The sequence below is a fragment of the Pygoscelis adeliae genome, unplaced genomic scaffold (assembly GCF_000699105.1).
Source record: "Pygoscelis adeliae isolate BGI_AS28 unplaced genomic scaffold, ASM69910v1 Scaffold103, whole genome shotgun sequence".
In the NCBI taxonomy this organism is placed as follows: domain Eukaryota; kingdom Metazoa; phylum Chordata; class Aves; order Sphenisciformes; family Spheniscidae; genus Pygoscelis; species Pygoscelis adeliae.
The window spans coordinates 1,577,163-1,603,667 of record NW_008824723.1 but is presented as its reverse complement, the minus strand read 5'-3'; the positions used below and the strand labels follow the sequence as shown (position 1 = coordinate 1,603,667).

The 26,505-nt window shown below is 42.5% G+C and overlaps 1 protein-coding gene across 1 annotated transcript in view; it reads left to right on the top strand.

The window, feature by feature from the left end:
- Nucleotides 1–26,505, top strand: part of MTSS1 (metastasis suppressor 1) — a 117,328-nt gene that overhangs the window by 70,050 nt on the left and 20,773 nt on the right. Inside the window, exons 5-8 of the mRNA XM_009323376.1 lie at nt 11,729–11,813; nt 13,063–13,154; nt 14,900–14,974; nt 26,064–26,221. Coding sequence (XP_009321651.1) covers nt 11,729–11,813; nt 13,063–13,154; nt 14,900–14,974; nt 26,064–26,221 — 410 coding nt within the window. The remainder of the gene's footprint in view (nt 1–11,728; nt 11,814–13,062; nt 13,155–14,899; nt 14,975–26,063; nt 26,222–26,505) is intronic.

Here is a 26,505-nt window from a genome sequence, read left to right as displayed (position 1 = left end):
GAAGGAAGAGAAACCTTTCGTGTAACAATATCACTGTGAAATGTAGGAATATGGGTTACATGGTACTAAATCAAGGTGGTCTCTGGGGGGAATAGTTAATAAATTCTAAATAGGAGGTGACCCTTTCTGAGCACTTTCCTCTAAACTTGTAATTTATATGCTAGTCTTGTGCATTACAGTGCTTAAAGCCTAGGTCAGAAATCCTCCATCCAACTTTGACCCTTCCTTTTGTCTTTAATAGACAAATTAATAGCAATAGGTCACAGCCAACTGTGTATTGTAGGTGCGGGTTGATGTGGTCTGTTAGAAGAACAAGGGAGCATCAGAGCGTGTGAGGAGCTGTGAGGTTTAGATGGATTTCCTGCATTACCAGAGATGTCAAATGACCAGATGAATATTTCTGTACTAAAATCAGCTTAACCGTAAAGTACTGTGAATTCATTTTTTTGAGAAACCCTAAGAAATGCAGCAAAAGTAAACATACATGGATGCATTTGAATAAGTTAGCGCTTGGGCTGGCTGCTTTTTGTAGGTGAACTTTAATTGGTTTTGTGTCATTTTGAAAATACCACAGATGTCATTTTTTTCCAGATTGGGTTGTGACAGTGCTGTTTTGTGTGCATAAGGTCAATGTTTGAATTCCTTTGACATCAAAGCTTTTACTTGGACAAAGCCAATAAGCACTTTCCACATGTATTTACTGTGTTATGTTGACAAAGCAGTGTCTGTGGAGCACAGCCTCCCAGGAGGTGCTTGGAAAACTGCAGGTTTGAACTGCTGGGAAAACGGACTCTGGATTTTAGGTAAGGAAAACAATTTTCACAGTGGCACTAGTCAGCAACTGGAAGAGAAGCCCAGGAATCTCCACCCCTAGAGACACTCAAAGCTGGACTGGACAGACCCCCAGGAAAAGTTGGCCCTGCTTTTAGTGGGGGAGCAGACCACACGGCCTCCTGAGGTCCCTTCCAGTTTTGTCACCCTGTTTTTTTCATGAGATGCTGAAAGGAAGGACCAATAACCAAACACGTCACACCAGTATTTGGAGGGGAGCAGTACAGGCACACGGACTTCCCTACTGTGGAAGGAGGGGCATCCCCTAAGAAGGGTATTAGCATAGTTTTGCATGCTGTTGCTATGAAAGCCTTAGCAGCACTCTGTATATGGATCGCAGCTTTATTTAAAACTGCCCAGCCCCAGTTGGTTTGATGATTAAGGGCTGTAAGATGAGCAGGACTTGGCTAGAATGGTAATAGTACTCTGAAGGTTTGTCCTGTGTGGAGTGTTAGGTGTGAATCCCCTCCTGCTCCTCTCTGAGGGGCTGTTCAATGGGAGGAGGTACAAAAAGTGTTCTGTACTGCAGTGAGGGAACGGCTAAAATGATGGAGAAGCAGTGCTGTAAAGCAACTTCTGTGGGCACAGGATAGCTTCTGCTCCCCTTTCAAGGCTTAAATTTCAGGATTTGCAAAGCCCTGTTCTTAATTAATCTTTGTTTTCCTTCTGTCTTTTAGTTTCTAGTCTTTTTCATTGATTCAAATCATGGTTTCCTGAAGGTTCTTGCAGTTGTTCTTACTAAGGGTGATTGAGTGAGATTTTAAAACTTAGCCTTCTTGCACAGATCTTACAAACCTGGTGTGCATTGGATGTGTGTGCGTCACAGCAGGCAAGTACAGCAGAATTATGTGCATCTGCTGTTCCAGTGGTTGAGACATGTTCGCTACAGTCCAACGGAGCTTGTTTGGAAGAAGAAATGCAGTTACTCTGTCCTCGCAGAAAGAGATAAGCATGTCCTTGGTGTTTGCATGCCAATCAGCACTGCTAAGTGTCTTGTTGTATGCTGTGTTTGTAATGCCGTACACCCCTGCAGCTTCATTTGATCTTTTCTACAAGATGTGTTTTTTTATTTTTGTGAATCAAAGAACTCTTGAAGCTTCTCTCCTGCTGCACTTTTCATGGTTTAAGCAGGCGCACTTTAAATGCAGCCTGACAGCGTAGCTTGTTTGGAAGGATTTGTGGGATAAACAGGAGTTTGCCTGCGGAGCATGTGAATCTGTGCGTTCAAAGCAGCCAAAGATCTGGGGAGCACGGCCCTGTGCTTGTAAGCTGTCTCACCTGATCTGCATGCAGCCTTGTTCGTGTGTGAAGCTTGCTTCACTTGCTGCTTACAAGTAAAGAAGAAAATGCCCGTACCTTTTGTAAATTCAAAAGTTTGAATTCAGAGTTTGCTGTGTCTTTCTGAGCACCTGTTTATTGAGTTTGTGGCCAAAAGCACAAAGACCTCTGGTTTCTCTGCTTGGAGATGACTGTCCTCATTTCACTTACTGTAACAGGTGGAATATTACTTTTTTTTTTTTTAAGCCGAGTTCAGTGTTGTGTATCAAATTCCTTCATACTGTGGGCTTAAGCGGCCAGCTGGTGTCAGACCCATGTGGTGATATTCTCTCTTGCTTTTTGTGAAAATTCATTATATTGTAGTGAGGTTGAGGAAGTTGAAAATAAGTGGGATGCTGCCAAAAAAAAAAAAAAAGCCTATCAGTGAGGACAAAACTGGTTAACTGTTTGAGAGCTGACCTGATGAACAGCACAACTGTCTTTAAATATAGCACTGGGCAAAATGAGCTTTGGGGCAGTCTGAATAACGGTAAACACTAGTGCCCTGGATTCTTGTTACCCTTTCGTTACCTGCCACTCGATTCAAGAGGTGTGCAGGTTCTCCGTGTGTCTGCTGACGAGGCTCCTGAGTTTTAGAGAAGTCTGCAAAGGTGGTGTGTTTTTAAGGCTTCTACCAAGCCAAGCTGAAATGAGTTTGGAGGCGCACTAAATAAATTGGGGGGAATGAGGTTGAGCCATGGATATTTCAATATGTATTTGAGATGATTTTCAATGGCCTTTGGAGCACATAGAGCAGCTGCCTTGAGAAAGTACCAGAAAGAGGATTTCTTGCTTTTTGAAGCATCACCACCAGCATGCCCCCCATATATGCCAGTTGCAGTTAGAGATCATTAACGCTGAGCAAAGGCACGAGGTTGCCCCAGTGAGAGGGAACCACGTCCCTGAATACCTGGGGCCGGGGCAGAGCTTCCCCTTGTGCCAAAGGACAAAAATGCTGCGCTCAATGCTTAGGTGTGCATTGAGTCTTTTGATGGGTTGATGATGCTGTTATCTCTGTATAACTAACTGAAACATAATGGACTTTCTCTAAAATTTCTTGAACTGATAATTTCTTAAAGGGGGTTTAAATGATTTTTACTTCCCTTTATCCCTCCATGATCTTTCCCGTTCACTAAGGAAGCATGCTCTGTTGAAAGAAGTGACGGCATGTAAAAATAGCACTGCCTTATTCTGCAGATCTGCTTGCTGTGGGGTTTCAGTTAGATCTGCTGACTTGGATTTTAAAAAAAAAATCTTTTCTTCTGCTTTTTGCACTTGCTTGTCCTGATTGTGCTTGATTTTGTGCTTCAGAGGCAGCAGCCATTTGGTAGCTGAAATCGTTGCTGGACTGGGATCAGCAGCACAGGTGGTTGGGAAACCTGAGTTACGGATCTTCTGACTTTTGGGGCCAGAGGTGTTTGCAAGGCCGATAGCTAAACACAAAGAGGAGAGAGATACCTGTAGGCTTTTCACAGTCCCTGTGGAAGCTGCCCGTTCAATGTAAGCAGTGCGTGTTCTGCTGAACGTGCGGTGGAATTGCACTTGGTGCTCCAAGCCATTTGCTCTAAGTGTATTATCCCTTCCCCTCATTGAATATTGCTGGCGTCTAATCAGATTACATCACAGTTCATAGCTGTGCACAGACAAAATAAAGAGCTGTACTTCAGAAGAACATAAGGGTCTTGAGTTACTGCCTTCTTCACACATCGGGTTGACATTAAGTGTTCATTTAGAGCCAGATTCATGAAGGTGTGGAGATCAGTGGGTCTGGCTATCTAAATAGGTCTGAACCAGGTCTCCATCTTTTCGCCATCTGGAGCACGCAGTGGAGCGTGGTCCTCGGTGCAGCGAGTATACCTGGCTGATGGAGCCAGCCTTTAGATACCCCTCAGCTTGCGGCTCAGCTCTGGGATGCTGCACAGGTGAGGGGTTACCCCAAAATAGCACGCAGATTTGGCCTCACGTTCTTCAGGAATTCCCTTTTCATTATAAAGACTCCTTTTTATTAGCGCGCTCCTTTTTTTTTTTTGGAGAGCAAGCTTGATGACTCACGTCACCTGCCTTTCTTAATCTGTTAGCAGGTGTAGCATTTGGAGTAAAGCAGTTGGATCTGCTCAGATTAAGACCATTAGGTTTACGTAGCTATTCATGGAATGATTTCAGAAATACGTTTGAGTATAAATTTGAAAAGAAATGGGGAAAAGCTATGGACAATATTAGTGGGCATAGCTTTGTTGTGAGTACAGACGTTTAGCAGACTCTGTGTGTTTTCATAATGAAATTATTTGTATTCCAAAGAATAAAATGTAAATAATGGCCCTTGGAAAACACAAGTGTGGTATTTGCTCTTCTAAGCAAATCTGTTTCTAATGATGCTTTATTTTTGTGGTATTAAAACCTTGATGCAGAACTCTGGGTTCATAAAAACAAGCAGCAAGCACCTGCGAGGAGGGATGGATATTAATTCTTGAAAGAAATCTCCAGAAGCAAAACACTGCTGTCTGTGCTGGCAACACCGTTTATGAAAGGGAGAGGAGGAGGGACCAAGCCAGCTTGCACTCCTGACACAAACATGCTCGGACTTGAGGCTTTTGTTACTGGGAAGCACTTCTGCCTGGACTTTTACTGCTCCCTAACAGGATGTCACGGTTCAGTGATGCATTTTGTGTCTCTTACAAGTTTCTGAATCAATGACAGACTTGTTAGTGTCTCCAAAACTGAATCGATGCATCCTACAATAACTTAACTTAAACCTTCCCAAAGCATTTTCAGCCACCTGTGTGTGTGACATCCTCTTTAAAAGCAGAGGGCCACAGGTGAGCTTTTCGGCATGCCCTGAAGGCTGACTAGACCCAAACTGTCCAAAGATCATAGCAGGGCTGGTTCATGACCATATTTAATATGTCAGACAGATGGTGTAGTTACCTCCATGTGCATGGGTGAAATTCTGACCCTGCTTGTTTAATGGCAATGCTCATATTGACTCCCATGGGGGGAGGATTTTGCCTAGTGCTCTGCTAGGAGAACAGCTAGGGTAAGCAAAAATGCTGCTGAGCAGAGGAATAAGCTAGATCAGAAGAAGTCATAAGAGCTTTCTTGCATGTTCTTTAACATACTGACTGGAACATGGTCATAGTCTGTTTTAAGGACTTCCTAAAGCTGGCGGTTGCCAGAGCAGGCTGTGGGCTCAGGTTTCCTGTTCCTTTTGCTTCTTCACTGCTTTAACTAGCTGCCACTCTTCTTAACTCTTCTTCTTCCTTTAAAATCAATGCAAATGCAATTTGAGATCCTGCCTGTCTCATCCATGAACAATTTTCTTCTGCAAAAGAGAAAATAAACCACCTACCACATTTTCTTCTCAGGATTGTCTGGGACTAGCAAATGTGACAACTTCACATCAGGTCTCTAGAAGTATGTTTTCCAAGTAATTTACCCAAAGGGGTGCTCAACTGAGCATTGCAAGCAAGCTGTTCCTTTGCAATGACAACCAGAGAGATGCAGTACATGACAGTGGTCTGCCACAGTTGTTTTATTAAATTTGGTTAATCTAAAATCCTTAGGTGAGTTTGACCTTGAATCTGCATTTGTTGATCCAGTCTTCTCTGAAAGATGTCTAAATTAAAACTTTTTTAAAAAATTACTTCAGGAAATAGTTTTTAGCTGGTTTTGAGCAACAACTTTCAGAGACTGTGCCAAGCACTGCTCAGAAAGTCTCTTAGTAGCTGTAGGAATAAGGGTGTCCTGTTTTCTTTTCCTGGCTGGTAGATGCTGAACATCCCTCTGTTGTCTGCAGTTCTTGATGTGTTTTTCCAACTTACAAGGCTTACCTGGAGGCCGTTGACACCCTGAAACATAAAGTGCTACCATAGCTCTATTTTCAGGTTTCTGTCCCAGTGGTAATGCTTACAACCCCTGTGCTGGTCACTTTTAGGCAAAAGCCCTCCTTTTTTCCCCTGTCTGCTGTAACACCCTGGCACTGATCCCATCATCCTTGAGTTTCACGGAGGCATCCGTGTAAACACTTTTGCAAGATCAAGGTCCATGCCCCATGTCATCAGTGATGGAAACTGCTTGCTCTTCTAACAGCGTGATTTTGGACAAGGGTTGAGTAATGACCATTAACTTAAAACGTCTTACTGTTAGTCATCCTGTCATAGCCTCCGTGTTCAGAGTTGTGTTTAATAATTTAGCCTCTGTTCCACTCCTGCTTTAATCTTTGCTCAGAAATGGAAACCTCTTCTGATAACTTTGAAATTACAAAAGTATTACACCCATTTTTTCATCATTCTCTCCCTTTTGGGAAAGAGGGAAGTAGCTGGCACATCTGGACTCTGCCCTTGAAGATAAAGATGAGCTCGTTAGTAAGTTGGAACCTTAAAGGCACTTCCTGAAAGGCAGTCATCTTCTGAGCCTTCTGGGGTTGCTCAACAGTGAAGTGAGAGGAGGAAGTGATTGCAGTGCGTTGTTTGGAGTATACAGAGGCTGTGCAGTTGTACAGCTGCACATTTCATCAAATAATCATTTCCTTGATATATGATCATTATTAAATACAAACATAATGACTCCAATATAACAATTGAGTCTCTTTCCTACAGTCTCTCCCTGTTGTCTCTCTGCAATGTCGAATTACAAGCAAGCATCAAAAGAAAATCATTTGTGCTGTTTATGCCGACTCATTGTAGTGTTGTGGTCCACAGGCTTTTGTTTAATTATCTTACATGAAGAAGGTTTTTGGTCTTTTACAGGCTTAGGCAGGAATAGGGAGAAGCAGGGAAGGTGAGAGCAAAAGCACATTTTGCCTCACAGAGTTGCCTTTTACTTATGAGACATAAAGCTGATGTTATCACCCACTTTCTGATCAAATTTGACAGGAGCATTTTGTTAAGCCACTTTCTTTGAGTGGGAATTCTGATGAATACGGCTCTTGTCTCCAGTTTCAAAGTATGTCTTTACACCGTTCCCAAGCATTGTTTGCCTTAATGGATGAATTATTGTAGTATGTCAGAGAAGCAGATAATTCACAGCCTCATTTTATAAACTGAGAGCCCAAGGCACAGTAGTTTAACTTGCATAGCTGCAGAGCAGTGAATGGAGCCCAGGTCACACACCCAACATACTCTTGGTTTGATGAAAAGTTTGCTAATGTGGCCTCAGTATTTCTCTTCAGGAAGTTATAGCTACTGGAGAATGTCATGACTTTTTGCCAGGGACCTGCTTGTAAGTGAAGTGGAGATGGGCAGTGCTTTCGGCACGCTCCTGATGCACTTCTGTTTCAGATGCTTTTTGTGCCACCAAGTCTGTGTGTTGATAGCACTGAAAAAGGAGTTATCTCCACTTGGTCTTCTGCCCACCTAGCTCATGGCTCTGTCCTTGAGTAAGTGGGAAGTTGGTCACTTACGGAGCTGGTCTTTTTGAAAAGATAAACTGTAAATTAATCTGAAGGCTGAAGCAGGCTTTGTATGACTGTGGCAGAGCCCAGTGCAGTAAACTTATCAGATTTTGAATACTCAGCTGCATAGCCGATACCAGGACTTGCACACACATTAATGTTGCTTGTAAGATCCATCTCTGCAGAGTATGCGCGTTGGCCACCTGCTCCTTCTGTGAGTAAACTACTACTGTAACATCAATTGATAATTTATATAAAGCATATGTTACTCTTGTTCACTAAGGCTGTCTGGCTGAGATTGGGTAAAAGAAGCAAATCCAAACTACCGTCCCTTGTTATATTTGGACATTTTCAAACCACTGCAGTGGTACAAAATGGTTCCCTTCTGCCAGTTTGTGTAGCCAGCTGATCCCAGTCCTTTGGAAACAGGAGCATCAGTGCAGTTCTGCTGGTGGGAACCAGCCCTTGCAGAAACCTGCTGACGGTTGAGATAAACCCTTTGCACCACACATGTTCCTGGAAGGACTGCTGAATGCATTGGTAATGGCCATGGTGCTCCAACTCAATAAATTAAGGGGTGGTGAGAGGCCTGTGTTTAATTTTTTTTGCTTTCTCAGGAAGTGTTTTGATTCTTCACAGATAATACAGTTGGGAACAGGGAGGTAAAGCTCTGTTTAACTCTGGTGCTGTTGGAGTACTTAATAGGTTGAGGAGGAGCAGCGGGACTCAGGCATGGGAGGAGATGGGCTGGTACTGTCCTTCCTTCAGTCTGGTGGCTGATTTTTAACAAGGGATTGCTGAGGCACCCCCAAAATGCAAATTGTTTAGGCATATCCGAGGAGGTGATCCTTTCTGAAATGCTGCTGCTGCTGTTTCAGCATCCAGAAACTCTGCAGGAGGTGTATCCATACCTCCGTGGGCTGTCTCACTTGGGTAGGTATGTAGGGATGCTTGGACATGGTTCTTGCCTCTGCTAATTGAGTGAGTGCCGAAATTAAAAAGCTTCTTGTCTCTTGCAAAGGTTCTCTCTCCTACAGTTAATTAGACACCAGTAACATTAGCTTTTAAATGGGAATTGGAAATGCATAGTGACTTTATTGTAGCAGCGTGTGTTGGATGGAGACCGGTTCCCCTTTGCTGTGGCTGAAGCTGCTGGCTCACAAGAGCTTTTCAGTGCGCCCCGGCCACCTGCCCCCCTCGGCGCTTGATGCACCACGTGTCCATTAGCTGCTGGGCGCGTGGTGAGATGGCAGCGGGCTGCGAATGAGAAGGCTTTAAGGAACAAAAACAAAGCTCACTCCTGTCTGCGTCCAACAGCATTGTAAGCCTTGTGGCAAGAGGCTGAGAGGAACTCTTTTAAATGGTCCTACAGCAAGAGGAGCAGAGAGGGCAGCTGGAAAGACCGTATAGGGGATGTGTGTTTGCTGCAAGCGTTATGTTGATATTTTGCGGTACTGCAGAAATCTCATTTTCAGGGTAGTTAAACTTGGCTTATTCTGAATTCAGTTTATTGTAAACTCAGTTTATTTATCACTAAACTCAGTTTATTGATTGTAGCAAGTTACGATTTTGCAGAGGAACAGGAATCCTTTCTTGTCATAGCCATTTGGAGCAATCATGTTCCGCAGCACTTTGGTTTTAGGCAGGCTGAGTTTATAATTTAAGTGCTGTTTGGGAGGGATTTACACTCTTTAGGAAGGGCTGAGCAGCACCTTTCAGAGTGAATGGTTGGCAAGAGATGCTGCTTTGGGAGTTCAAATCACCTCACTGACCCTCGCCAGCGCCGTCTGACTCCCTGCACACCTCGGTAGAGGATGTTAAAACGGAGCCTCGTCAGCCCCGACCCACTCCCCGCAGCCCTCCCTGGGTCCACACTGACCGAGCCGGCGCACTGGCTCAGCCCTCCCAAACTTTCCAACAGTACCCCTCATTCCCCTTCCCAAGCAGGGTCCTAAAACCATCTTTTGCAACACCTTGTTTCCAGAAGGGGCATTAAAAACGTCTCAAATCCTTTTTTCCCCTTTTCTTTTGCTTTGTTACAGTAGTCTTTATTCACAGAATAAAATTAACACTTCATACTTCCACGCTCTTGTAAACACTTATGGATAACATGAAGTTTCAAAAGGTGGGAAGAACCAGTAACCCCCCCCTCATCCCCAACCAGTTGGGCTTGGTTCTTTTTCCATGGATTAACCTTTTTTCCCAGGCTTTATTTATTTTGTTGTGGGGTTTTTTTAAACAAGCGCAACTACCAATATATAGACCTAACTTTGTATAGCTGTTTTGCTGACCTTGCCCATCCATCTGTACTGTGTGTTGAGGGGATATATTTATACTTTGGTTATTGGGGTTTCAGTTAAAATTTCGTTACCTTGCAATTTAATATTAATAGTAACTGACCCTTGTTTCCTAGTCTCCAAAACACATGGTGCCTTATTTCCTACTTATTGTTCTGAAACGACTCTTCCTTTTTTCATATAATGGGCTTAGGAAAGCAGTGTCACTTAACCATTGACAGTCCTTAATATTCCAGTATTTCAGTGAGTTTTCAACCTGAAAAACCTGCCTTTTGCTTAAACTCGATTGGGAATTGTGCTGGTGATGGCCGTGGAAGTGTTCAGTTCATTTCTTCATCTCTGCTGTTGGAGTTGTGCTGCATTAAGCTCTGAGTTACTTTTGTTTGGCAGTGGCTCCGAAGAAAAATGCCCATGTTTTGGGACAGATATCCACTTTTTGTTGTGGACATTGTCCTCTTCCTCCAGTTGCTTTCTCTCCGTTGCGCCTTTCCCCATCTTCTGTATTGCTTTTCGAGTTACCAGAGTCTATTGCAGCTTGTGCAAGTGCAGCATTGCCGGAAGAGATGGGTCCGGGTCCAGGCTGGAGTCCGTATGCTTTTCCCAGGCACCCGTACGCAGTGAGGCTACAGCTCTTCAGAGTTACCAAATAATATTATTTCAAAAGCTCCTTATAAAAACATGAGTAATTGGGCAAGTGACAAAAGACTTTCTGTTTATCTTTTGAACAATGGAAAATACCAAATAGCCACAATTTGTTGCAGTTATTTAGTGTCTTTGTTCCAGAGCCATTTCGTGGGCACAGGATTTAATCCTGCAAGAATGCAGGAAGATAGTGACTTGTTTTCATGCTTAAAAAAGAAATAAAATTATTAAAATTTTCAAGTTTCTTTACTAGGAAAGTATTTTTTACTTGCGCAATACCATTTTTAAAGCCTAAGGAAGATATTTTACTGTATATTACAAGTCTAAGGTTATTTTAATAATCAAATGAGACTTTTAATAGATGCTAATATCTGTCGTTCCAGAGAATACTACAGTTTGGAAAAGCTTTGTACAAAGGTTGATGTTTGTACCCTGAGAATTTGGCTTGCAAATAGGAACTAAGCAATTATCAAAACTAACACTAACCAAAACAAAATTATATTGAAATTTAATAGGCTGATCAAAGCTGGTAATGCTGATTAAAGTGGGAAATGGCGGAATGTGGGCTTTTAAAGGGGAAAACTTCAGAGGAGGAACACTTGCAAAAAATTATTCTTGCTGTCATGCAGTTGTCAGAAAGCGAGATGAGGGTATAGAGCAAATAGTGCCACCTTCTGGCAATGTAGTGAAAACATATGAGTGATCTGAGATGGCAGGTACTTGGGATCCACTGATGGTATGTGTCAGTGATGTATGAGGCCATATGTAGGATTAGTTACACATTCTGGAGGAGCAAAATCCTTTTGAGGCATTGGGTCTATAGAATCTAGATATGGGAAAATTGGATCGAATCCCCTAGGTTTATTTCCAAAATGTGGAAATAAACTGTCCGTAGATGCCTACCTGCTTTCCAGCTTTGCTTCTTGCCTTTTGACATCTCAAACCCTTTTTTTTTTAACTATTCTGCCAAGGAGTTTGGCCTCATGGCACATAAAGCTGCTGGGAAGAACTGTGTTTTAATCGTGTTTAATTGTTCAGTTCTGGCCTCTGGATGAACAAGGATTAATCTCTTCCCAAGGTGGTAGATATCCCTGAGGTCCGCCCAGTTAATAGCCTGGTCGATCCTACTGTTACTGTGAATCTGTTTTACAGTTGCTCTGGAAGACCTGGCACCTGCCTTCTGGTTGACATGCCTGCACCACAGGCAGGAATCTCATCAGGGGTCTCACCTGCCTCATGTTTTGTTTTTCAGGTGGTACCAGAGAGATTGGGTCTGCTCTCACCAGGATGTGTATGAGGCACAGAAGTATAGAGTCCAAACTGCGGCAGTTCTCAAGGTGAGTGGCTCTGTACCTGGCCCAGAGCTTGAGGTTCATCTTTCATTTGCTACTGGGGAACACCTAAAGCTGTTCACCAGCATTGGCTGTCCAGCTGATCTCTGACCACGTCACTGAGAACAGCAGTTGTTTTCTCCTCCGCAGCACACTAGGTGTTGTGAACATGCAGGGTTTTACTGCATGTTCTGGGGACTGGGCTTGTCACCTCAAATCACTCTAAATGCTGCAAATTCCCACTGTCGGTTCCTGTTGCTTGGTGCTGAGTAGGCAGCTGCTGATGTGACCAACCTGTCTTTGTTTCAGGACTTTAAGCTTTGTCACTAAGTTTTAAAGCAGCAGCAAGTGTTGTGCTGCTTCCTCCGCTTACTGGAGAGCCCAAATAACTTGTGGGCAAGAGAGAAACTTTCAGCAAACAAGCATGGAAAACGCAAATTCTCTCATCCCCTTTTTGCAGTTAAAGTTAGACTGTAGAGGTAATGGGAGAGGATTAACTCATGTGTAAGCTGTGCTATACATAAACAACCTACTTCTGTAGTAAGTAGTAGTTTGCACATGTGCCTTTTTTAACCAGACTTAAAAGTTATACTTCACCTGAGGTGAACCACCATTTGCCTGATGACCTGGGATGTTTTTTCCCTTTTAAAACAAAGATATTTGTGAAATTGGCTGTGAGGAGACAACTTTAGTCTCTAGTTAACCCAGAGTTAGCTATTTAAATGATTTGATCCCAATCTCATTAATTAGTGGAGCATTACTAGTGCTGTATCATGGACTCCACTGGTGAGAGATGAGGCACATCGGTGGGCAGGATGTTGTTCGCTTGTACAACTGCTCTGTCTTCTTGTGCATATACATGTGTGATTTGAGTTTATAATTGTCATGGCTGCATGAACCTTTCCGGTCTCCGGAGTATCCATTTAAACTGCTCTTTGTGTGACAGATGAGTAGGATCCAACTGTTTACATTGGCCCTGTTTCGGGTCACTCCTGTGGTTTACGCTCTGTTCCTCACTGTCCTGAACTTCTGCGCAGTAATTCTGGTTATCCTGTGATGTGGATTTTTTTTTTATCCAGTCCTTTCTTTTGCTTTCTCCAGCATAAACATTTTTATGTTCTGATATTTACATTGTGACACTGGTAGCTGTCGCAGCAAAAAGTAAAAATACTCCAATATTGACCTTGGCTCTCTATATAAGAATAGGGGCATCTGCAGGATTTGATTGCTCTTTGTGTTTTTTCAACAAAATTAGTGCTTTAATTGACTGTCTGATAAACCCACTTCAAGAACAGATGGAAGAGTGGAAGAAAGTGGCCAATCAACTGGATAAAGACCATGCAAAAGGTAGTTACAGAGGAAGAGTTCTTTAATAGTAAGATTGTAATATCAGCTTTTCTTCCTCTTTTCATGTTTGTACTGGGGAACTAAATGACGTGCTTAAATATGTTTAGCAACTTTTATCTTCTAAAACATTCCTCTCCCAAAGCGCCTAACAAATTTTTAACCCTTTCATATACATTTTGAAGGTTTAGTTTGCAGGACCCCAAGGGATGGGTTGTTTTTCTAGACTAGTAAGCAGCGACTAGTTTTAACTCTGTTAGCCCACTCTCAGTGTATGATCTCCAATAGTGCTGAGGATTGGGGATGCCGCATCTATTCCTGCAAAGCCACAGGGTGTAGTTAAAAGCTAACTGTAAGATCATGTCATGCCTCAGACATAGCGTCCTCCAGAGAATGCACAGCCCTGTAAAACATTCAGCATCGTTATTTTATATCTGATGCGATACAGAAATGTGCACCTGGGGAACAGGAAAGCTGTGTCGTTGGGCATGGGATTCTCAGAGCTGCAGTGCTGATGACGGCTCCAGAGGCTTTCCTCGGGGAATGAGCAGGAGGCAGCAAAGTCTTGCACAGCAAGAGCATGTTGGTAGATGCTTTTGGCTTTGCAAAACTTGTATTGGGGATGATGGCCCTCTAGCACAGGTGCTGAAAGCAGGTTGCAGTTCACCACTGACTTTTGAAAATTGAAGACTTTTGCTATGTCTGAAAGAAACAGCATCACCATATTTTATTTTGGGGAGGGTGAGAACTGATGGGAAGGAGTGTGCTTGCCTCCAAAAGAGGATTTGCTTCTTGCCCCACTATTACTGTGGTCAAATAGAAGCAGCTAAATCAGCAGCTCTTGGAAAAACTTCCACCTTGTGCTGTGGAGAGTGTTAAGCAGGTAGTGAGCAGGAGGGAGGAATCACCTGGGTTCCTGCAGGTAGGGGTGACCCTTGCCAAAGTGGCAGTGAGATTGAGGGTTTAGTGGGTAGACTTGGGTGTTGGGGGTGCAGTTGGCCCCGGTACAGTTCCTGTGCCTGCCACCAGCCTGCTTCTGTTTTTCCATCCATAGAAGAGTAATAACATTGACCTCCTTTGTTAAAGCGTATGTGTATATGTATATACATGCATACATGCATTTTATCTTTTTTTTTTTTTAAAGTATCAGTTTTCATATCTGGTACCTTTAGTATGCCTGCACTAGAGGTGGAATATTTTGTTCTGGGATTTTAATTCTCCCGGGATTTGCAGCTCATCTGAGAATGAGGACAACCACAGTGTGCTCCACTTCATCAGAAAGAGCTGGCAATGTGACCCTTCCTTGGGCAAAGTTTTAGCACCCTCTCCCTCTGCCTGACTCTCATGCTGGGGAGGGATCACAGGGTATTCTCTGCCTTGCCATTTCTGGATACTTGTTTTTGAACACAGATGTTTCGAGAAACCTGTCATCTCTGTTTTCCATTCCTGAGAGTGGATGAGTCTCTGAAATGAAAAGCACTCTAATTTTGTACTGTGCTCTCAGTTGTTATTTCTGTAAAGGCTTTGTTTATTTGGGAAAGATTTTGGTACGTGAATGTGCTCACACCCTAAAGTGTTATATTAAGCCAAATATATAGGCACTACAAAATGCGAGTTCTAAGTCGCTTTGATTAATAGTAGCTGTCCTCTTAAAATTTGTAGTCTAATGTCTTTAAACATAGCCTTTTCTGTGAAAAACATTCATTTTGACTTCAGGTATGTTGATAATAGAGACTGTGTTTTTTTAGAATACAAAAAAGCCCGCCAAGAGATAAAAAAGAAATCGTCTGACACACTGAAGCTACAGAAGAAAGCAAAGAAAGGTACTTGCTTCATACTTGTACTGTTAAAAACCTTTTGTGCTGTGCTCATTGGCAAAGATTGAACAGCGATAGGACTTTCTATTGTAATAATTCAGTCCCCTGTAATGTATTCCTGGTATGTACTTGAACACTAGGGTACAATTACTATGTGTCATTTAAATCATGTTCTGAAGCTGCCGTCTAATGTTCTTGTACAAAAGCCTTAAAACTGTTTTTATAAAGTCAATCATGTTTTAAAATAGAGCGCTTGCTGCTAACTTATTCCTGTTAGGAACACTGACACTGTAACATGACTTGTGCAGATACCTGTAAAATTTTCTAGAATCTTTTGGAATAATATAAAAAAAAGCCATTATGTAAATGTTCTGTAACTATTAACATTTTTCACTGTTCTCCCTTTCTCTACCACCTTTCTTCTGTTTCTTTTAACAGCCTGTAATCTCCTAAACCTTACGTTCTTTCTCAGAGTGTGAGAAGGTGGCATGGGTTGTTGTCAGGGGGAGGGCACTTGGCAACCATAGAAAACTAAAGATGAGTAAGAAAAGAAAGGGAGTTCTCCACAAAGGCAGTCTGTCTTTTTTAGCAGCTGAATCTCATGCTCCTGTTCCTCTCCCACCACCATCTTGTCCCAGGAGTTTCATCATCATGTTAATGGAAACGTGCATCAGTGATAGCTGCAGCATTGCCATCGCTAAGGGTTTTACTTGGCCAAGTGCAAACCCCACCAAACTTTGGAAAAATGACACAGAGCTTGTCCAGAAGCAGACTTTCTGGTTCCCTTCCCTGGCACTGGGCTCTTCCCAGCCGGGTAGGAAGTGTGCTTTGAGCAGCTCTCAGCCTGCAGGTTGCAACTTGTGCTTCCCCTCCAGCCTAAAAACTGTGAGCCCAGGGACAAGCAAAATGAATGCTGGGGCGGGGAGTTTCTTGAACTTTTTAAATTGTGTAAGTGTTATCCGGAACAGGTGAGCTGTCTCTAACTGTCCTTCCTAATAGGTGAGTCAATAATTACGCTGGTAGAAAGCTGCATGACTAAAAAACTGCTCTTGAGTTTTAGCTGACTTTAGAAGAGGGATGAGGGAGGGAGAGATGTAAGCCAGCAAGAGGGAGCTTAGCTCAGTAGGCTCTGTGTGTCTGTCTGTCCATGGAAAAGTTTAGTGTTTTAAATCAGAATGGTCATCTTTAGGGGGACACGACTTTTTGTGATAAGATTTTATTTTTGGGTGATGCATAAACGTGTTTCTCATTTTGTGTGACAAATGGTCTGACTTCAGACCAATAGCTTTAAAGAGTCTGTGATATTCCCTCCGTTTCTTTTCCTTTCTTCCCCCATTTTCTGGTCTCATCGCTTCTTGTCCCCGTGTGATACAAACAACCCCTCAGTGCATGGTAGATGAGAGCTGAGAAAAGCATGTCCGTGATCTGGGAAGAAGGAACCATTTTTTGAACCTGTTTCTATGAATTGACAGCTATCTGGCTCCATCTCCCTTTTATCCTGCTTCTGAGTATCAAATAAATCAATCTGCAGTCTTGGAGGAGGAGACAGCATTGTCTGTAAGGTGGGAAGAGGAGAGGGAAGCACTTAAAGCCTTCTGGAAAAAAAACCCACTGTTCTCATACTGCAGATGCCACCGTAGGCGTCTGTCAGCAGTGGTTAAAGCAAGTGGACTTTCTCCTTGGATTTTCTGGGTTCCTGTCTGCCTCCCCAAATGTGTGCCATGTCTAGTGATGAGGGTCAGCACACTGGTGTCTTGTCCTCCTTCAGGATTAAACATCTCTGAGCGGGGAGTGGAACAGGCCTCATTTTGCTATCATTTTTGTAGCAGCCATGCTATGATTGAAGACTTTTTTTTTAAATGTCATTCCCTTGATTAATTTTTGCTGTTATGACATGCTTTTGGAGTTGTCAGTGAACCTGCTGTATTTCTGTGCTGTATACCTCAGAACTGCTGTCACACACATGGTATTTGGGTCCAGAGCACAAACCCAATGGGACCGAGGTGGGGTTAAAGCTGGTCGCAGAGGGATGTGTATGGGGAAGGTTTGCAGGTAGCCAGTACAGGGGAAAGGAGGAGCTGCAATATTTTTGGGGAGCTGAGAGTTGTTCTCACAGCCCCAGGGGAGGAGAGATGCAGTGAGGTGCTGAGGCTCATATGGATGTGAGAATGAATGCCCAAAGCTGCTGGCCCCGTGGGTTCCCAGCACGAGTGGGTGGGAGGTGGGAGGAAGTTCACCCTGTCTTCTTGCAAGTTATCTATAGCGCTTAAATATGGAAGAAAAAAAAGTAGCAGATGCTTTTTCCCTTCTTTGCCTTTTTGATCCCTACCTTGAAGGAATAAAGCATTGGTCTGAGTGCAATGTCAAATGTTGTTATGAAAACTTTTTTGTGTGTACCCACCTTAACAGATCTGTTTAATGTGCTACATGGTGAAGTGTGTTGCTGTTGCTGTCACTGAGGGATAAAAAAAATCAAGAAGGGGTTTATTTATAAAATGATAAATCTGCAGAATTGATTCTGCTTTAGGTCACAAATGAGGTTTGAACTACGGGCAGGGAAACTCTTGGGTGAAACTGTCCTGGCAGGCATGTGGCCGAGTGCATGAATGTCTTACTGTGTCTTCAACTCTCCTGTTTCCCTGTTGCTCAGACTTACTTTTTTTGTTCTGTTCTTCCTCAAGCAGGACCTGTCCCTTTGATTTTTCTGTAAAGTTACTGACTCATTTATGAGAAGTCTAAAACAACCAATTCATTCCCTTCCTAGCGCTTGTAAGAATATTTTTGAATTAACCTTATGATCATCTGTGGGCAAGTGAGATGTTTGCTGAATTCTGGACTTGCTTAAATACTGTGCATGCTACTAAAAACGTCCTTCAAGCTTTTTCTGCTGTGACTGGATGGGAAAGTGGTTTTCTTCTGCTTTGGGTAGCTTCAGCTCTAGGAACTCAAATATAACCCTCTACTTTTCTCATTCATGTCATGGCAGTGGTGTCCTCTCTCCCTGCCACATCAGGCTGCAGAGGCTCCCTCTCGTAGCCAACAGCTGCAGCATGCGTAGCAGCTCCTTGCCTGCATCTGAAGGATGTTTGGGAGAAAGGGCCATGGGCTGTGTGGCTTGTCCTGGCAGGAGCTCTACAGGTTGGGCACCCCACCTTAGCGCTAAGGGGCTGAATATGTTGGGGTTTGCCTGTTCTCTGGCTTGTGCATGGTCTGTTTGTTCTGGTTCCGTGGGGCCAAGTTGAAAGTTCAGGCAGGGCATTTAAGATCATTTATTAGAAATTACATTTGCAGAGTAGGTGTGTTAATTGCAGTAAAGGTGTTTCCAAAGCTTGAAGTGATGGGGAAAGCACCAAGCTTTCCAAACAAAACAAAAAGGTGTTAGGGGTCCTTTTTGGAAGTTTGCTAGAGTATATCTGGGAAAATGACAAATCTGTGTGTAAATGAAGGTCTTGCATTTCAAAAGACCTTACAGGGATAATTTTCATTCTTTTTGTTGTCTTTGAATATTAAAAAAAAATAAAAATCCATATGAAGTCTAAACATATGTAGTCTAAATAGGTTCCTGGTGCACCTCCCAGATCCATGAAGTCCCTGGGGGTGTCATGGTGATCTTCAAGGTGCATCCTTTTCCTTACACCCTTGTTCCCAAGGGGAACAGGCTGGTAGGGCATGTTGCCCACCCCAGCGTTGAAACTTAGCTCTTGTCTGAACAGATGAAGCTACATAGTGCATGGAACTGCATGCATCTTCTAAATTGCTCTTTGTTTTCAGACAAACATTGGACATCAGAAGTCAGCCCAGCTAACCTGAGTCAGCAGAATAATTATGCATATATTTAAAATAAATTCCATGTTTAGGTTTCTGCTGAGTCAAGGCCTCATAAGTGGATCCATAGCTGCTAGAAGCTGTTGATGCTATATTGAATTCAGAGGAGAAACAGCAGCTGTGGCTCTGCATGTAACCATTTTGGAAGGTTAACAAAATGCATGATTCTTAGTTTAAAAAAAAAACATCAAGTGACTAGCTTAAAATATAACTGAATGTATATGTAAAATCTGGAGTGCATGTTGGCTTTATTTTCTCTGTTTTAGCTTGGCTATTAATGATTAACTAGACAGGTTTCCCTTCTGCCTGTAACTTGACTGGTAGGTTTCATTTTCAGGTTCTTCATATGACACTGTGTGTGAGCTTTGAGGAAAATCCAAGTTTAAATCCAAGCAGATTTGTGAAAAGGAGTAATATGTAACGCTCCCAATAATATAACACGTGTTAACGTGAAAACTAAGTTTTATCTCTAAACCATTCATAGAAGTTTCTGCAGAGTGCCCTTAACATTCAGTACAACATTTCATCTTGTGTCCCATCAACGTTGAGTAACCAAACTCACAACCTCTACTTTTGATATGCAGCAGTTTTTGAAAGTATTCTTACTTTTAATGAAGTTGAGAGAGTAGAACATGATTATTAATTTACTGTGATACTGCCAAAAGTGCTTTTTCTTCCCCTCCTCCTGGTTAGAAAAGTTGACCTCTTTGTGTTTCAGAGCCTTTGCAGCTGTTTTTGTGTTACACTCTGGTGTATATATTACAGTATTTGAAACTGTAATATTGTTATACTCCCCTCAAGGATGATTGTGCAAACCCTGTCACTCTTAACTGAAAAACATAAAGCTCTTCAATGTAATTATAACCGAAGAACATCGCAGTTCTTAAAGCAAATACTGACCTTCTCATTCAAGTACTTTGCACTCTTTCTATACTTGGCAAGTGCCCTGTCTGGAGTAGCAGGCTGGGGAGGGAGGAACCCTGGCCAGACCCTTTCTCCGCCAGGAGATAGCGATAGCCTTGTTCCTCTAAATTGATCAAGTGTGGCATGATGACTGAAGTGAGAGCCAGGACTCGCTGTGGAGTCAGTATGATACAGCTCAGAAGGAGAGAAGCTAATGAGCAAATTATCCTTATCTGTTGCAGGGAAAAAATCCTGTGTGGGTGAGGCCGTGGTGCCTGTGGGGTTTTTTTGGTGGTTTTTTTCTCTACCCCCTACCCCCTGCAAGCTTATAATGTAAGCTCCACTTTATAAAAATTCAGTGAAGGCATGTTGCAAAATCAGTGACCAGAGATGATACTTTGATTTATTTTCATTCCTTTGGTTTTGAATGCCTCTTGATAGTTCCCCTCTTTTTGACAGCAAGCCAGGTTTATTGCAAAACTTTATATATAAAGTTTTTTAATTAAAATATGCATATCGTGGTTAATCTTTTTGATGTTCTTCCACATTGCATCAGCAATTAGTTTTTCATTTAATTAACAATCCATTAATGTAATTGCAGTAGAGAACATCAAAAAGCGCTGTGGTTACTAACGCAGCACCCGCCTAGAGTTTTGCAAGTTCGAGTTCCCTCTTCCCTGCGAGGGGATGAGCTTTGTGCCACCTCATCAGCTTGACCAGAGTTTGACAGTTGTCCATGTTGTGCACTTTATCTGAAGCATGGGTTAACATGTTCTCACCTAGGAATCTGCAAGCTAAACAAAGTTCCTAAACTGTTTTAAGTCTCTTAAAATAAAACTGTATGGTAAATAACCGGGAATTTAATTTGCAACAGCTCATCAGGAAGCAAAGCTAATGCATTTGTCTTTATCGGCAACGGAAGAAGTCAAAATAGTCTAGTCCAAACTACTCGCTCTCTTGTCTTGGCACTGATGATAATGTCTAAACTCTAGGAATGCTGGAATACCAGTTTGACTTTTTTTATTTTCCTTTCTGTGTCAATTTTGTGTCCTGCAATTTCTCACCATGCGCACCTGCCTGACAGCTGAGGCTCTGGGTAAGTCTGTGCCATGCTGTAACCCTGGTGGCTGGTTTATTGTAGCCCTTGCTGTGGCCTCTTTATGGTGTCTGGTCTCCACTAACTGCCTAGACTTTAATTTCTAATGAAACTAAAATATCGCCTAATCTTAATGAGCAAACCATCTTTTGATTTATTTTCTTTTGGCATCTAATTGGAACACTGTAAAAGAAGAAAATCAGTATTGTAGATAAACCTCTGGTTTATTTTAGAAAGGGATTAACATGGACTGATAAATCATGTCACAGTTGGGAGAGAAGTTAAATGGAATAGACACGTCATCAAGGTGATGTTCAAATAATTGAATATCTTATTGTTAATATGACTTTTAAAGTCTAGAGCTTAAAGTCCTTAGTGTTGTTCTTTGTAAACCTGTGATCCAAGTCCCCCTTTTTTCTGAAAATCGCATGCACCTTTCTTAACCGATAGGTAAGAAATCACTATATTTAACTTCATGCTGGGGAAGGGGTGGAAATCAGCATCACAATTGTCTCCTCTTTTGCTGCCTGATCACATCTGAAATCTGTTTAAATTGGAGTGCTGTTTCAGTTGTATTGCAAATTTAAAGTAGCTGCCTTGAGATCTTCTTGTGAATGAAATGCAGTGTTTCTGAATTTGAGAGAAATAATTATACCTCCACTTGTAGGTGTAATGATATAGGCGTCGCCCTTTGGAGAAGCCTGGACTGATTAGATCAGGAGACTCTCAACCGAGGCGCCGCAGCCGGGCTCCTGGAGCTGGGCACTGTGGTGCCTGCTGCTTGTCCCCTTTTTTGAAACCACACTTTGTGTTTTTGCTGGTTTGTAATTTGATCTGGAAGCTCCCTTTGGTAACTTGGAACTTTTCTTCTAAGGGACAGCTTAGCACTTTTGAACATCAGCAGCTGATTCAGATCTCCAGTAGCCACTAGAAAGACCCAGATTTGGTTGCTGGAGGGGTCTGAAGTTAATCCCAGCAATGAGGTTTTCCACCTCTCCATAAACAGTGGCAGAATTCTTCCTTTCTCAGCCTAGATCCATATTAGTTCATCTGTTGGCTTTACTGTGCAGGACTTAGAGGGGTTATTCGTCCTGGCAGCTGAAGCAGGTATGCTCTTGTAAAGAAGGTGATTTGGGAATGAATGACTTGGAGCCTGCTTTGGTTTGTACGAGTAGAGGTGTACTCAGCATTGTCTCATACAGTGTAAATTCTGCCACTCTGTAAAGTGTCCAATATTGAATATTCAAGTTCTGTGCAGACACCGAAAAAAGTGCAAGGGAGCACACTTTAAGTGAGAATGTGGAAAATAATAATTTCACCAATATTTGCTGCATTACTTTGTCAATAACAACATTAACTTTAGCAGTCAGACTTGCACTGGGAACATTTAAAAACCATTGTTCTCCTTTGCTGTTGCTGACAGCTTTGCTGGTTTAAGTCGTCTTATAAGATATAGGCATGAAATTGAGTTGAAAATTAGATTTACCTTTTTCCTTCTCCCTAATACGTTTCCTTTACTAAGTTCTCTTCAAACAATGGTTATTTAAGAAGCTGCATGAGGCTTTCAGCCGGGATTCACACAGAACATTGTAAAACTGAGGTTTTAATGCATGTTGGTCCTTTAAAGCTCTTGCACGTCATGGTAATGATGTGAAGCACCTGCACTGAAGGTAACATATTAAGACTGTCCTTGGAGTAGCAATGGATTCATGTTAATATTGATGAGAAGCAGTTCAGCTCTCTGCAATTCATTAGCTGTTACTTGCCTGTGTCAAGCAGCGAGTCCCAGGGCTGTGGAAGCATGGTGCCGTTGGAGAAGTCAGTTCAAAACTTCTGGTCTTGCATTTCTGCTCCTCTCTGCAACACCAAAGCTCCACTTTGAGAAAGGCTGGATTTGAATTTCTCCTCGGTTTTCAGATTGTTGACTCGTTCTTCCGAGTGCAACCAGACGTGCTCTGCAGAACCATCCCTACATCACGTTCATGTCTGGCTGATTGCAGACCAGAGACCTGTGACTACATGTGATGCTTTTGATCATTGCTAATGCTGATTGCTTTGGTGCGTCATTCAAACCTGTCTGCAGCTGGGGTAGGAGTGTCCTTCCAGGTACACTTTTACAGCTGCTCCATGATGAGACCGTTCAGGAACTATTTTCTGTCATTGCAATAGTTGTGTTGGTTTGGAAACGTTTCCAAACGGGTAACCTAAAGGCCAGAGAATGTGGGCTGGAGAGAATAAGCAATTGCTGATGTTCCTTATGAAAGATGCCTCATGTCCACAGCAAAAACAGTGCAATCGGTTGTCAGGGATGCCATAGACAAGTGACCTTCCCCTCGTCATTCAAAGGGGAAAAGAACTGCATTGCTCTCCAATGGTCGATGTTGCCTTCTAAAATAAGTAGTGGATTCAAACTAGTGGAGACCCAAGGTGGGTGAGGAGCAGAGGTGATCGGCAGTTGGCCCTCACATCCTTGGTGTCCTTTGGGTGTAGGAGTGCTGTCAAGGGGCTGTGCTCTGCTCTGCTTAGCGAAGGAAACTGGTTAAATTGGGCATAGATCTCGTCCCTCAAATTCCAAGCTGTCTGAGTGCCATGGGAGGCAGCTGGCAATTCAGGGAGTGGGAAGAGTTATGTCTGATTTCAAAAGACTTGCTAGATTGATATCTGCATTGTGGAGCTTTCAAAGGATGTTAATAAAGCCTTCCTGCTCCTAAAAGATGAGTTGCAAGGAGACATCAGGAGAGAGCTGTATCATGCCACATAAACATCTGACTTCAGAGCCTCATCTAAATGATTCACCTACGCTTGTTTCCTGTTCTGAATTATACTCTGGACAGCTTGTGTGTTTTCACTGACTACATAGGTGCCCAAGAGCCATAGCATAAAAACAGGTCCGTGAAAGTAGCGGTGAGGAGACGGTATGTCTGTTAATGTCCTGTCTCACTTAAAGGAATAAAATGGAAACTTCGTAGAGGTACAGAGGATGTTGGAGAGCGATGCAGTTTTACATGCGCTTTTGCCAAGGGGTTAAAATACACAGCTTGAACATTATCCTGATAACTTTGTTGAATTGAGTGAGTTACACAGGTGTAAATGAGGTTTATTTTTGCCCCATGTTTTGGGTGCTCTTGTTGCTCTGGTCCAAGACGTGGTGCTCTGTGAGGTCCACATAAGTTACCAAAATTCACTCTAATTGAACCCACGTCATCAATGGAGTCCTGTTGCTTTCTAAGTGTGTGTCTTCTCACTGTGTAGGCGAATGCATTTAACAAGGATTTACTGCGTTAAGTGCATGATCATATGGTGGAGCAGCTGAACGTTTACAGCAGTTCTCCAGAGCTGAACTAATGAGTGTGTGATTTAGTTCGCAACTAATATATTTTGCATTTGGTACATTCACGCTAGTGAGCCAGTATCCTAGGTTTAAACAATGTGAGATTCTTTCACCTGTTGTAAGTCCCAAGCAGCTCTCAAAGTAAGAGGTCTGAGCAATAATGCAAGTCTTGGTTTCATAAGGAATTTGAAAGAACAACTCCAGAGAAGCATAAAATGTTTAATCGCTGCATCTGATAGCAAAGGATAGTATGGGGAAGGGTCTGAAACGTACAGAATGGTCTTCGAGCAGAAGGACCCAGTTTGTCTCCTAAGGATGACAGACGAGAAAGCACAGGACCTTCAGGGAGTTATCCAAAACTCTTCTGTAACTTGTTTCTGGCAGATGCTAATTTTGAGAGAGGAAGCAGGTGACTGCAACTTCAGAGTCAGTTATTTTTGAAGTTACTTGCTTCCAAAACAGTTTTATGACCACATTGCACCGGTCAGCCTGATCTAGAGGATCAGACACTGGGTGTTCCTGCTGGCAATTTGGTACCCAGGTGGCCTTGGCAGTGGCCATGCCAGTGTTGCACTGCACGTGATTCTTTGAGGATGCATCGCAGAGCTCTGCTTGTGGGTATCTGTGCAGTTTTATCTGGACTATGTCTAGCTCTGTACAGAGATTTGGATATATCCAGTCCGTAATGCCGCTAAGCCAGCATGATTCTCTTTGCTTCCATTGCTGCTCTCTTTCCTGCAGCTCTGGCTGTGTATTAGTGCAGGGGAGCTGATGACTTCACCTCGCTCTGGAGTATTGAAGAAATACATATGATAATAAGGCAAATGTTGAGTCATCTGCATTTGTGTACTACACACATCAAGAGACTTTTTTCTTCCTCTTGCTCGTAGCTTTAAATCCTCCATGCAGAAAGGTTATTGTCCATAAAAATTGATATTGGGTAGCTGCTTGTAACTCACCCACCATTTTTCAATGTTACCTTCCTGGTATTTAGCAACAGTGGCATGGATATGTACCTGGATATTTAATTTGCATGTGATGGTGGTTTCTGGGAGATTTGAGTCGAATTTACACAACTGAGGTTCTTTGAAATATTTAGGGGTGTAAGCTGCATGAAAACATCTTGCAACTGCAGCATTGTTGGCTCAGTAATATATGGCTAAGCAGCAGCTCTTCATTCCTAGAGGAATAAATTTTTGGCATGATGCAGAGTAAGCAGTTGGTGCAGAATAAGGTACTTAACTGTCACAGAAAGTTTTGGTATTATGAGTTGACTATAATTAACACAGTGAAGCTTTTTGATTGCAAAACATTGGATTTTTTTTATTTCCATAGACAAATACTGGACATTAATATGTGAGATGCTGATAGTTTTTTTTTTCTGGTTTGGACTTTGGAACAAAGAAAACTGTTTTAGCAGTTGCTTGTGTAGAGTACTTCAATCCAGTGGTCCAGTGATCAGTAACATGTCCTTCATACCACCTCATATAGGAGATTCATTCACTCATTTAGTGACTCCATGAAGTTGTCATTAGGACCTTGCTAAGAACAAAAACAGGAAGGCAGAGGAATATACATGTGGTTAGTGATTAATACTGTCTCAGTTAGTAAGATGTTGATTTTCAGCAAGGATGATGTGAAGGGTTTCTACAGCTAATGCTTTGAGAAAGTCCTTATGTGAAATGCTGTCTTTGGCTTGTTGAAACCTTTTGAATTGAGCTGGATTTCTATTCTGTGCAAAAGGGGGGAAAAATAAATGCTATGAAATGCTTGATTTAATCAGGGAAAAAACCCTTGCTAATTTGAATTAAGGGAAAATGCTGGTTGAGACTTGAATTGCAAAAGCACAATCCGGCAGCAGTGCTGGCTGAAAATAAGGTCTTCCTCTGTGGAGATCCACAGTTTTGACAAATGTACTCTTGATTGTTTCCTGCATACAGGACGGGGTGACATTCAGCCCCAGTTGGATAGTGCTTTACAAGATGTCAATGATAAGTACCTGCTGCTTGAAGAAACTGAGAAGCAAGCTGTCAGAAAAGCTCTGATCGAGGAGCGTGGTCGATTCTGTACTTTCATCTCGATGCTGCGGCCCGTGATAGTAAGAACTCTCCGTTTTAAGTCAGTACAATTCGCAAATTAGATAAGTGGCCAAAAGCTTCTAAAAAGAGTAGCTCGTTATGTCTTAGGAATGAATTTTAGAGCCAAAATTCAACCTGCATCTCAGAGACGAAAGTGGTGAGAGTTGGGACCTTTCTTGAAGGTATTTGGAGTAATTCAGCGACTGAAGACACTGAATACTGTCAAGATGACTAATGGGGAAACAATGGGCACAAAGACTTAAGTGGGCTTGAGTTCCATCTGCATACTGACCTGAGGCATTGC